Source organism: Chaetodon trifascialis, chromosome 2, assembly GCF_039877785.1.
Source record: "Chaetodon trifascialis isolate fChaTrf1 chromosome 2, fChaTrf1.hap1, whole genome shotgun sequence".
NCBI classification, from domain to species: domain Eukaryota; kingdom Metazoa; phylum Chordata; class Actinopteri; order Chaetodontiformes; family Chaetodontidae; genus Chaetodon; species Chaetodon trifascialis.
The window spans coordinates 21,024,494-21,036,613 of record NC_092057.1 but is presented as its reverse complement, the minus strand read 5'-3'; the positions used below and the strand labels follow the sequence as shown (position 1 = coordinate 21,036,613).

The 12,120-nt window shown below is 42.7% G+C and overlaps 1 protein-coding gene across 1 annotated transcript in view; it reads right to left on the bottom strand.

Moving 5' to 3' along the window:
* The window catches only part of pkd1a (polycystic kidney disease 1a), a 61,796-nt gene extending 50,115 nt beyond the window's left edge, over nucleotides 1-11,681 (bottom strand). Inside the window, exon 1 of the mRNA XM_070978320.1 lies at nucleotides 11,247-11,681. Within this exon, the coding sequence (XP_070834421.1) occupies nucleotides 11,247-11,521 (275 nt within the window). The 5' untranslated portion in view covers nucleotides 11,522-11,681. The remainder of the gene's footprint in view (nucleotides 1-11,246) is intronic.
* Nucleotides 11,682-12,120: the final 439 nt, after the last annotated feature.

The window sequence follows — 12,120 nt, the reverse complement described above, 5'->3', positions numbered from 1 at the left end:
TCAGAAGTGCATGAAAAATGAAAGCAGTAAAGGTGGGAAATGAATGATTTACGGTCAGAAATGAGTGTGTCTGTGACAGTGTGCTTGCACTCATCTGTGCAGCTGATCTGCTGTTAGCAAGGCATATCATTTAGTCAGGGAGTGGCCTACATGTTGGTACTGCAACACACAAATAAATTTTATACAAAGAAAGGAATAACTTAATGCACTACTTTTGCCAAATTCATAAGAGGGGACAAATAATCCAGAATTTGTCTTAGACAGCGTTTTACAAAGTCTCCTTTACTCAGACTGTTTCCATGCAAACAGCAGAGTAAGGACATGTCTGCCTCGTATACACACTGGATGGAAATCAGGCCTTTGCACATTTGAAGAATGCTGAAGAATGTTTGAAATTCCTAAAACATAATCACATCTCAGCATTGCTGTGTAAAAGTGACACAAAGACTGTATATATGCATATTTCCAGCCTTGAAACAAAGTATTTGGCTACAGGCAATCTGGCTGTGCAGGCAGCACTGTCGCACCATTCATCCCATGTTTATAAATGTGGGAAGCTCCACATAATCTGATGCAACAAGTGCAAGAGAAAGAGAAGAGCGCGCAGAAAGCACAGCCAGCAGGAATGATATGGAACAAGCAAGCAGCAGAGAGAGCACAATAATGACACCTGTCACCCAACAGTTAAATACAGTAATCCTCCGACACCATTGCAACAAGCAAAGCATGAGCCACCCTGACAGCACAGAGGTCGGCTGCCGAGGCAATCCGAGCCGAAAATGATGACTACTTTAGCTCTACATCACGAGCTGGGTGACCGACTGCACCACTTCATTTTTACCTTCCCATATTAGCTTTGTGCTTCTCTGCTTGTTTTGCTGGTTGCATCAGTTTCATGAGTGGCTTTCAGGTTCACTGGCATGAAATAAGTAAATCTCAAATGCATCTTTTTGGGACTTGCCGCATACACAGGTCCACAGACATGGATCCCCTGTGGACTTACAAATGGGAGGATGGCATTTGCATTACGCCCTTGTTTTCATAATAATGCTTTGATTACATTTTTCGTTTAACTGTGACGAGGTTGCACCAGGAAAGGACATGGGACATGGATTGGATTTCCTGTTTGGTGACGGCAGACAATGTGCGTCCCTTGACTTAAAAATGAAAATGAAAAACAGGCTTTTTGAGTTATGTTACGACATTGAATGTAAATGAAACACACTGTTGATGTTCACTTCATTAGAATTTTGGCAGCGTTGCAACTCCACTCTTTAGAGGTTAACAATCCAATTTTCCATTTTCAGCCTCAAAGACCCTTGGTGCCCACACAGGACAGAATCTTCTTCTGAGATATCTTTAAGTCAGTGACTCTCTGCACCTGCTGTGAACAGACTACACACAAAGGGTGTGTTTCTGCAATTCTCTCACATACACAAGGCCGCGACACATGCTGCATACACAAACACCACACACATGCACAAACACTTATGTCTTGGCTTTTTATATATCAATGCGGCGAGCAGAATCCAATTATCGCTCTCTTCACCTTTTTCTAGCAAGTAGCAAGGGGGAGACAACAGGTTAAGTTGTTTAGTTAAAAAGGTGCAGAAATCAAACATTCCCTCTGCGGTGAACACCTGCTGCAGTTTGTCCTGCCGTCTTGCTGCCTGTCACGACCCAGTCCAAAGGGCAACAATTTAAATTCGCTGCATTGAGAACAATGATATATGAGGCATTGATTAGTAAGACATCCAACAAGCTTGAGTTTATGAAGTCTCTACAGGTTTCTCCTCTATTGCTTAAATGTCATTTTCTATTCTTCTTCTGTCACATTCAAATACAACGCAGGGATTAGGTTTCAACAAGGGTAAGCAGTCATCCTTAGATGGGCTTGTTGAATGAATCTCTAATGCCTAATCTCTCAGGCCTAATGTAGGAGACCCTCGATAACCTTGTTACCATAAAGCCCTCAGTTCATATGTCATTCAAGGAGCCATTCAGATGTTGCATCTTTTGCGCGCACAAATGAATTATTTTTAATGGAGATGCAGGATGCTCTCAAGCGCTTGTTGTTGTGACGCACCTGTTTTTTGTAGTGTTTCTTCGGTGCATCAAGGTGGAAAAATCTCAGTCATTTCGAATGCAGCCAGTGCACCGCAGGTCATGTGGCAAGAATTAACAAATCAGCTACCGACGGACTCCGTTCACCATTCTGGTCCGAGAATGTCATGTCAGCCAGTTGAAAGGTCAGTCAAACTGAAGGTGGATTATACTCATTCAGGGATGTCCGGAGCTGTACAATCTGTCAAGTTCTTACTGCTTTGACAGCAACACAAGGAACAAAGCCTGGAGATATATTACTAGTTGCTAATTGCTGACAATGCTAATTGGTACAAGTGGTCTCAGCTGCTTAGTAACAGCAGGAATGAGAGTAGTGAAACCTCCAAAGCACCTTGGACAAAAGGATGAAAGCGGCATGGCTGGCATTTTCCACACATTTTTAAAAGCAACTAAATGGGCCCTGAATCTACCACGATGAATTACTTTAATTATCGGTGGCACAGTGGCACAAGTGGTAACACTACTGCCTCACAGCTAGAAGGTCCCGGTTCGAATCCTGCTGTGGCGTGTCCTCCACCATGCCCTCAGTGCCTGCTTGAGGAAAAAGGGCCTTTCTGTGTGGAGTTTGCATGTTCTCCCTGTGTTCACCTGGGGTATCCTCCATACAATATACCCCCACTAAAAACATGCAAGAAGATCACCACCTGACCAATGGTAATGAATGAGAGTTGGGTCCCCGGGTGGCCCTGTCAGCTGGCAGCCCACCGCTCCTGGACTGCCGCGGAAGAAGGACAGATCAGGGATGGGTTAAATGCGGAGAAGATAATTTCACGGAAGCATGGCGCGTGTGCATGTAGGGTGCTACTCACTGTGTGTTGTGACACTAAAAGTACGTTTCTTCTTCTTCTAATTAAGAGGCCATGTTTAGAGTATCAAGGCTATTTGAGGGCCATTATGGAGTCAGAGCCAGTTTGTCTTTCCCTGTGTCCCAAAAACAACATACATGCTTTTGACTTGAACTCATGTCTGCTCTATTTACTGTGACTGTCTCACAGTATGTTTGCCTGCTGCACAGCAAGCCTCTTACTTAACGCTGCAACCTACCTCATTTTATCACTGCCTGAATGCACTCAGTGCTTTGATTCTTCATTATACTCAATATAATTGATGCACTGTGTCTATTCTACATGTAGGTCACACACTGCCCTTCTGTATATACCAAATGTCCATTTTTCTCTGCTCCATGAGTGCCAGTGTTCTCTTGAGGAGATACTCTAATTGAAAGCCTTTGAACATCAAGGGCTTACTCTCGGGAGGTGGTTGTAAATGGTGGCTGTAAAAGTGATTGTGGTCATCTTGAATATGAATCAGATTCAACGGACTCCATGGGTAATACCCTCCAAAGCATCCAAAGAAACTGCAGCATAATCTCCTTCTTCTTTGGTTAAGGCTCGGCTCTTTGGTATGTACCGAGTGTGATGCTGAAAAAGTCTGAGAAGTTGACTTTTACTGTGGACACAGTTGACGCCATTGTAACAGAGTGAAGTCAAGCTGACCATAACCACTGTTCTAATTATGAGCAAACTACAAACTTTTTACAGCCACTTTTCATGCCTACATTGCATGTTTGATAGTCAACATACACTTTGAGTGGACTATCACTTGAAAGAACATGTGTGATTTTTAGCTCAGCTCATTTTCAGCTGCCTATTTCAGTCAAACCTTCCCTCCAAATTGCAATTTTGGGGCACCAATTCCTGACTGTGATTGATGGTGTCTAATACAGCTGGAGGACTGACGTGAAAACAGTCAACTCAACAAGCTTATAAAAGATGAAGAGATTTAAAAAGTAATGCTTTATAGTTAGTGTGGTGACACATCAAGCTTAGGCAATTTTCAAGTTAGTCTCAAAGTACTTAAAAATGAAAGAGAACAAATAGCTTCATCTGCAGGTATGAAAACTAAACCCTCATACCTCCAGCTGGATTCAACCAAGACAACTGCCACTTCACAGCCTGTGAATCCGTTTCTTTTTCTGGTTTGTCTGTCTATGAACACAATACATCTGGCAGGGGTTTGGCAGGAAGAGCTGCAGCCAACTGTGTGAACGATGCCCACATGTGCTCAAGGGTCTCTGAGTTTGTCGTTAGTGAGCAAAGAGATCTGCAGTGCTACAAACTTACGAGAGTGTCTAAAACTTCAAAGACAAAGGACGACTTCAGTCCAGAGGATGTTGCATCATCTACACGCAGACACACACACACACACTTGTACTTCTATCCTTTTGAGGACACTCATTGACAGAATGCATTCCCTCGCCTCTAACTCTAACCTCAACTAAATACCTCCCCCGACCCTTACCCTGACCCAGACCTCAACCTAATTCTAACCTAACTCTTAAAACCAAGTCTCAACCTTCAAACACCCCTTTGAAGTAGTGAGGATCGACCAGAATGGTTAAAAACTTGTTCCAGTCCTCACAATGTCGAAAGCACTGAGTGCTCACACACAGCACACTGGCCTCTTTTGCAAAAACGAGTTCCTTCTTCAGCCTGCTGTGTAATCACCACCGCCACTTGGGTTAATAATGAACCAAGACATTTCTGGTACAAGCAGTTAATAATCACAGTACACAGACACACACACACACACACACACACACACACACACACACACACACACACACACACACACACACACACACACACACTGTTTCTTCCCTTGTTCTCTTATTTATTACCCTCTTACAATTGCCATGGTAACAAAACAAATTCTCCCTCACATATGGTCCGTACATTCAGTCTTTCCTTTCCCACTTCATTAGTCAGTGTGTGTGTGCACGTGTGTGTGTGTGTGTGTGTGTGTGTGTGTGTGTGTGTGTGTGTGTGTGTGTGTGTGTGTGTGTGTGTGTATAGGTGGGTGTATGGATGATAACCACCTCTGGAGGAGGAGAGGAGCAGAGATAGGAAAAGCAGAAAAAAAAGTGGGAGAATTAGAGATTGAGTATTGTCTGTCGGACAGCTGTGGAGCCTCATGACCCAGAGCGAAGCCAAAACTGCTCCCTGTAAACAGACTTGCTAGAGAAGCACATCACCACGCCTGCAGTGTGTCTTTGTGTGTATATGCGTCTTGCTGCCATGGTAGCACCACAAAATCCTCCCGAGAAGGACACACATGTGGTGTGTGAGAGCATGAGTGTGTTTACAGTTCAGGTAAATGCTGCAGGACCTCAGACAGGCACAGGCCTCGACAATGTGAGCAAAGTTCATTTGGAAACTAAACAGTTACTTTACTTTGTTACTTGGCCTGCATACAGTATTAAATACTTTCTTTACTAAGTAAATTATCTACAATGTGACTCCTTTTCACATTTCCAACCAATCTGACTGGAAAAGCTGTTGATCTAAAACAGCATAAATGATCAGTATGCATGAAAATATTTGTATAACTGGGTACACAAACAATAACAATTTGAGTTATTATGGCCATCACCGTCTTGATTTTTCACAGCAAGAAGTATCTGGAGAGGGAGGAACTGGGGAGGATATGCATCGCTACACCTCTGTCCTCACTGGATCCGACTGAGAAGTCATGAACCTGACTATGGACGGTAGCGTCTTTTCAATTACAAGAAAGCCACGCCCTGAAGCATACCCTAATTTATTGTCTATTTCACTCCAAATGGGTCCATATTTAACAAAATGAACATCATGCTGTACCGAAGAAGACTAACGACTGAGACCATAAACTCATTGGGAAAATGCTTACTGAGGTTATAAATTCACATGCCCTCATATAAGACATGGACTTCATCTCCTTGACATCACCCATTGGTGTCTGAACAGCCATGGTGAAGCTCAGTGAGCCATCTTTGACTCTACCAAACTCCCAGCTAAACCAAAAATGGGCAAAGAGATTGAGTGTGAGTGGAGCTGAGGTGGGCCAAATGAAGCCTGGTTGCCAAAATGGTTAGCTGTCAATCATAGTGACAATTCCCAGAATTATTCATGATATAACTGAAGTGAGTTACATAAAAATGCACCCCCTGTGCAGTTATCATCAGAGCAAAACTGTTTCTTGTACCAGGCTGTAAACATGTTTCTGCTGTAAAGTGAAGCATTTTAATATGGGGGTCTATGGGAACTGACTTAGCCAGTTGCAGCCAGCCTCATGTGGCCATTGGAGGAAGTGCAGTTTGTATGCCCCCAAGAAATAATTTCATCGTTGCTGTATTTTCGTGGGCTTTTTATTGGGTGGGATGACAATTACTTGTGAACTGAGCTCATGTTAACATTGTAGTCCGTTAGCAACCTAGAAAACACACTAATTCGCACAAGTAACATCAGCATTAAGAAAACACTAACATGTTCGTATATTGACATGCCTGCTTTATTCTAGCATGTTAGTGCTAACATTCAAAGCACAACTGAGGCTAAAATAAATTGAATAGGCTACATGGTTGCTTCCCAGCACCGGCAATACAACTTCTGGACTTGTTCTGTAATCTAACACGCGAACACATCGACAACAGGTTGGATGAACTCTGACATGGCTTCTGGTTCCCTTCCTAGCTGAGCTAATGTGTTTAATGTGGAAAGTACTGAATACGAAGGGTCAAATCACTCAGCAGATGTAAGAACTCCACCAAGCCTTTAAAAGGAAAATAACAGCAATGAAATGGAAATCTGAAATAGTCAGTGATCACATTTAATTAAAGAAGGAGTTCCAGCAGCCCCATGTCTTCCACTGTGAACTGATTAGATGTGCTGACGGTTTACTTTCAGGCAGATGTTGACAGAACTCTCTCATTCACTTTCTCTGTCTGCTGTCGCGGGACGGGCACAGGACATTGGCGACTTGTGTCACAGCAATCTGCATATTAAACAAAGGCTACAGAGACTTTAAAAACTTCAGAGATCATTCCACAAGCATTTCCCAGAAGTGACTTCAGAGTTGCATAAACCGTCCGTATGAAGCGCTAAGAGATTTTATTATGTGTGTGGGTTGGAACAGATGGACTGGTGTGCAACGGGAATGCGTTTCTCCAGTTGCACTCTGCAGTATATTAAAATACTTCACTACCACTGGATGATTTTGTTTTCCAGGGGCGTGTTGAAAACATTTTCGTATGGGGCCAGGTAGGGGCACAGAGGAGAGGAGCATGTACAGCGCCGCTTCCGCGTTATTTTTAGGTCCTCTCTCTCAGGCTTTATTACTCTCTAAACTTTCAGTTCATCACATGAACATCTGCTGCTTTTTACTGAAAGGAAAACTGCGTTACAGTGTAGTTTTGTGAATGCCAACAGCTTTGTGACATTACACAGAAAGCATGAAAATCCATCCAGCCCCACAGAATGTGTGTGCATATTTAATCCCTAGTCCATGCGTACACAAGCATTTTTTAAAATGTAGCTTTTTATGCATCTTTGCCTTTCATCTGCACACAAATGTAGTCTTAGGTCACTGCAAATGGCTTGTGCCAACAGTGTGGAGCGTTTTATTCTTTGTTTGGCATTGGAAAGTGCGCTGTTATCTCCTCTGTTTACTATGGCGAAGGCATAGTAGAATCGAAGCCCTAATTGCAGGTAGCCTACTGTAAATAGCTTTTTTCAGGCTCCTGATTGTCCAACATGGCTTTCAGGTTAGTGTTATATCGCTGTCTATTCTCGGGGTTCTCAAATGGAGATGGAGATATATATATATTTTTTTTATCTATCAGCGCCTGTGTGGATGAGATTTCTTTTGATAATGAAGGCAAAAACCCTGTTTTAAAAAAATATCCATGTAGCAAAATTTAGAGTGCCGACATCTCAATATTTTAAGCCTGATGAAATAAACTTTTCCAGCCAGGAATCTGGCTTTTTCTTATCAGAACAATAATCTAGACTCTAACAAATGCCAGACGATCACACACCAGTGTAAAGCTTATGTTTGGACATTATTAAGACAAGAGCAATCAAGTTCTGACAAAACATCCACCGCTGCCTTGGTCTGAATGTATTTTTACAGCAATGAAGTGCATGAAAAGTAACAGAAATTCAGAAATAAATCAATCACGCCTTATCTAGTGTCTTCACTCTCTTCCTCTTTCTCACACACATTAATAACCAGCAGATATTCACAGAAACACCTGAAGGTCACATTGCATTGCTGATGTTGTTGAATTAAATGAACATCAGAATTTAAGCTTTCATCACTTTGCTGGAGGAAATGCATGTGAAATTTCTTTTGATCAAATAAAACAGTCAGTAAGCGCCTGCTGAAACACGACGTGTTGGTGATCTGCACTACTGCAACAACTTCTTACTTTGACTATGCACAGACAGCCAGATGCAGACCACAGTGAGCTCCAATTCAAGTCAATCAAAAGGCTCATTTTGATCCACAGTGCAGCATCATACTGGCTACCTTTCATCTATTCATTCATCAACAGAAAATTAAGCGGCAGATTTTTCAATAATCTAATAATTGATCTGTAAAGTCAATTTGCGAGCAAAAATGCTAAAGCGTTTCTGGTTCCAGCTTATCAAAAGTGAGAGTATCATTGCAAACTGAACTGATAATTAAAAGAATCATCAGTTGCAGTCCTGATCTGTCACAACATTATCAAGGCTGTACGGTGGAAGCATTTGCTTCAACCCCCTCCCCGTCCACAGCGTCACGTACACACTGACATTGTCAAAGCAGGAGTATCTGAGACTGTGTGTAGCAGGGGAGCCGCAGTGACACACAATGTAAACTTCAGGCTGAGGCAGCGTCTTCAGACACAATCCACCTGAGCGAGGGATCTAACTGTTTGGCCATGGCGTGCACACACATGGTGACACACACACACACACACACACACACACACACACACACACACACACACACACACACACACACACACACACACACACGCTAACGCCAGCAGCAGCGCTGTCAGCCTATTATTGATTTACAGCATTTCTGCTCGTTCATGGTTAAAGGACAGCTCTGTTAAAATCCACTGTGTGTTTTCCACTCCAAGGTCTCAACTTCACACACAACAGTGCCAATAAGAAACTGCGCTGAATCCGCGGAGTGAGAAAACTGTCCAATCTGTCATTCACTATTCATGTTCGTGGAGATGAAAACCTAAAGAATAAGGGCTCAAATTACCTTTCTTTTCAAATTCTGGGCCAAAACATCTAACCCATAATAGCATGGACATGGATCAACTTTTTATATAATTACCATTATAAAGACCCTATTCTCATACCTTGAACATTAGTTTGACAGCTGTACTTGCTGTAAGACAAGCTGTGAATGCACCTTGTAAAGATTCATGGTCATGAGCAGGCAAACTGTACTCTACAATAAAACAGTGAGAAAGATGTCTTTGGGAGGGCTCACTATCTTTCAATATTCATCTTTAAGTCCTGCACTCACCTCTCTGCCTCAGACACTGTTACCCAGACAAGTCCCTGCACGCAAATGACCTTTTTTCACAGTTCTTTAAATAACGAGTGGAAAGGTAATACAGGCCGAGCACTGCCTGCAGCGGTTTGAAAATGAACATTGTTAGGTTCTTGACTGGATGTCTCTTCCTGCCACGGTCGGCCATGAAATCAGAGTTAATTACAAGCAAAATATCTGATTTGAATTCCATGCTTCTGTCTATAGGGTGGGAGCAGCAGAGAGGAGGCCAAAATCAGTGAGGACAGTAAACGTTCGCAGTCAGTCACCTCCACATGTGGCTTCTGCTGGTGCAGTACAACCAAGGAGGTTTATCTAGACTGATGCAATTAGCGCTGCAATAGAGTCTGACATGATTAGAGACAGATCCTGCTGCAGGGTCTGTCTGTGATTAACGTGGCACCAAACAGTACTCTAACTCTCTTATGCAAATACTCTCACTAAATGTCAAGTGATATCAAGGACCCTGCTGAGATGAGAGAGGAGGTTTATATGCTTTCAAAACAATAACAAATATCACCAATTTGTCCAGTGGCCTATTGTGACGAATTCTGAATTCACCACAGTTTCACTTGCATTGAAAGCCCCCATTTAAATGAATTAAACGATATTTGTATGCTTATTAGTCGGCCCTTCAAAGTGAAGTTCACAAATAATGCTCACTGATTAAAAGCCTGGTACAGAAGGTCAAACTTTCAGTTAAATAAAAGAGGATAGTGCGAGGGGAAATAAATAATTGATAACACATGTCTTCCGTTGGTGCAGAACAGAATGTTCTCGCTGCAGCAGCACCAGAGGCTGAAGACTGATCTGCACTGCAAACACCAGGTTCCTTCTCTGGTGACTTCCAACCTCCACTTAAACTACCAACCTGAGACACACATGCACATACTAAAACACAAACACACACGCACTGTTTCACGCTGGCCTTTTGATAGATCCCTATGTCACCTTTGAGTATAGAAAGTCCTACATTTATTTTTATTATTATCCTTCTGTGCACCCACATTTTACATGCTTTCCTTTAAATATTATTGGCATTTTTTTTTTCCTTTTCGTTTTTAACATCTTAAACTGGTGCACAGCACTGATCTTGTGCAAGATGTTCAAGGCCACACAAATCAGCACATCTGTCACCATTCTTGGTATTAATCAATTAATCCTTTATGCCTCATGTTAGAAAAGTTTGAAAAATGCGCTTCAGAACTTTCCTGAGCCAAAGTTAACCACATTCATTTTTCTGCGTCAGAAAAGCAGCGAATGTTCACATTTTGGGCATTTTTGCTTCAACTGTCACTAAATTGATAAACTAATATTAAAATAGTTGCCGATTTATTTTCTGTGAATCAACCAACGGATTAATGGACCAGTTGTTTCAGCTCCAGACGTGACAACAACAAACAGAAAAGTAAATAAAATAAACTTGGTGTGAGAGAACTATCATTCTCTCAAGGCTGACGATGCAAAAAAAAGAAAAAGAAAAAGTGATGAGGTGGAAATAAAAACATGGTAAAGCAGTTATTAGTTATAAATAAATAAATAAATAATAAAAACAGAGTACGCAACAGTGCCAAAAACAACTAAAACAATAGAGAGAAAATAAACAAAAAGTTAATGTAATCCATTATTTTCCGGCCCTATTATCAAACTTCGGTGACCCCCATCAGGGTGGATTTCAGTTTAAAGCAGTGCAGCCATTAAACGCTGCTCTGTGCATCCCTGGCCTGCTCAGGCACTTTACTTACAGCACGTTGGTGGCCAGCGGGATGTCTGCCGCAGCTGGGGCCCTCTCCAGCCCGATGTTGGAGCAGTTGACGACGCAGGACGGCTGGGGCCCCGCCAGCGCGCAGCTGCAGTTAACGGGACAGGGGTTGCAAATCCTTCCGCCGTCTCCCTGCGGCCCGGAGCCCCATGCCTCCAGGCAGCAGAGCGCCACAAGCACACTGGAAAAGAAGCTAATCCTCGGGACGCAGACGCCATGTTTTCGCTTGGATAAAGTCTGTCCATTTCCACAAGGCATAGCTCACTCACATCTCATCGCCTCTGATGGTGTTAAGTCCTCTCAGTCTGGGAAGGAACTAAAGAGACGGGACAAAGACAGACACGCGTCCCTCTCTCCTCTCATGTGAGGGGACAAAAACAGAAGATGGGATGAGCTTTTGGACACCGTTATCTCCCCCTGCGTCTTCTTTATTCTTCTGGTCGGATCTCTTTCCTCTGAAAATCTAACCGAGCCTTTCCACAGTCCGTTGAGGGGAGAAAAAAGTTTGGGAGAACTTCCTCTCTCCTCCTCTTTCCTCTGGGTGCAGTTCCTCGAGCCGCCGCTGGGAGCTGGCACTCAGCTGTCATTCCTTTCTGCGGGAGGAAGCAGCTGCTCACAGATCGCTGCTCTCTTCTCTTATTGAAAATCAATTGAAAGAAGAGAAAGAGTCTCAGGAATAAAACCTGCTCGGGCTTGTGTCGGACAAAAGTTTCAAATAAACAGTCACTTGCAAAAAACAATAAAGAAATAAGTAAGTAATTCTGTATTTAGTCTTCAGACTTAATCAAGTCCACCCAATATATTTGTGGTCTTCTTTATATTCAAATAGTCACTATTGCACCCAGGGGCCTCAAGGC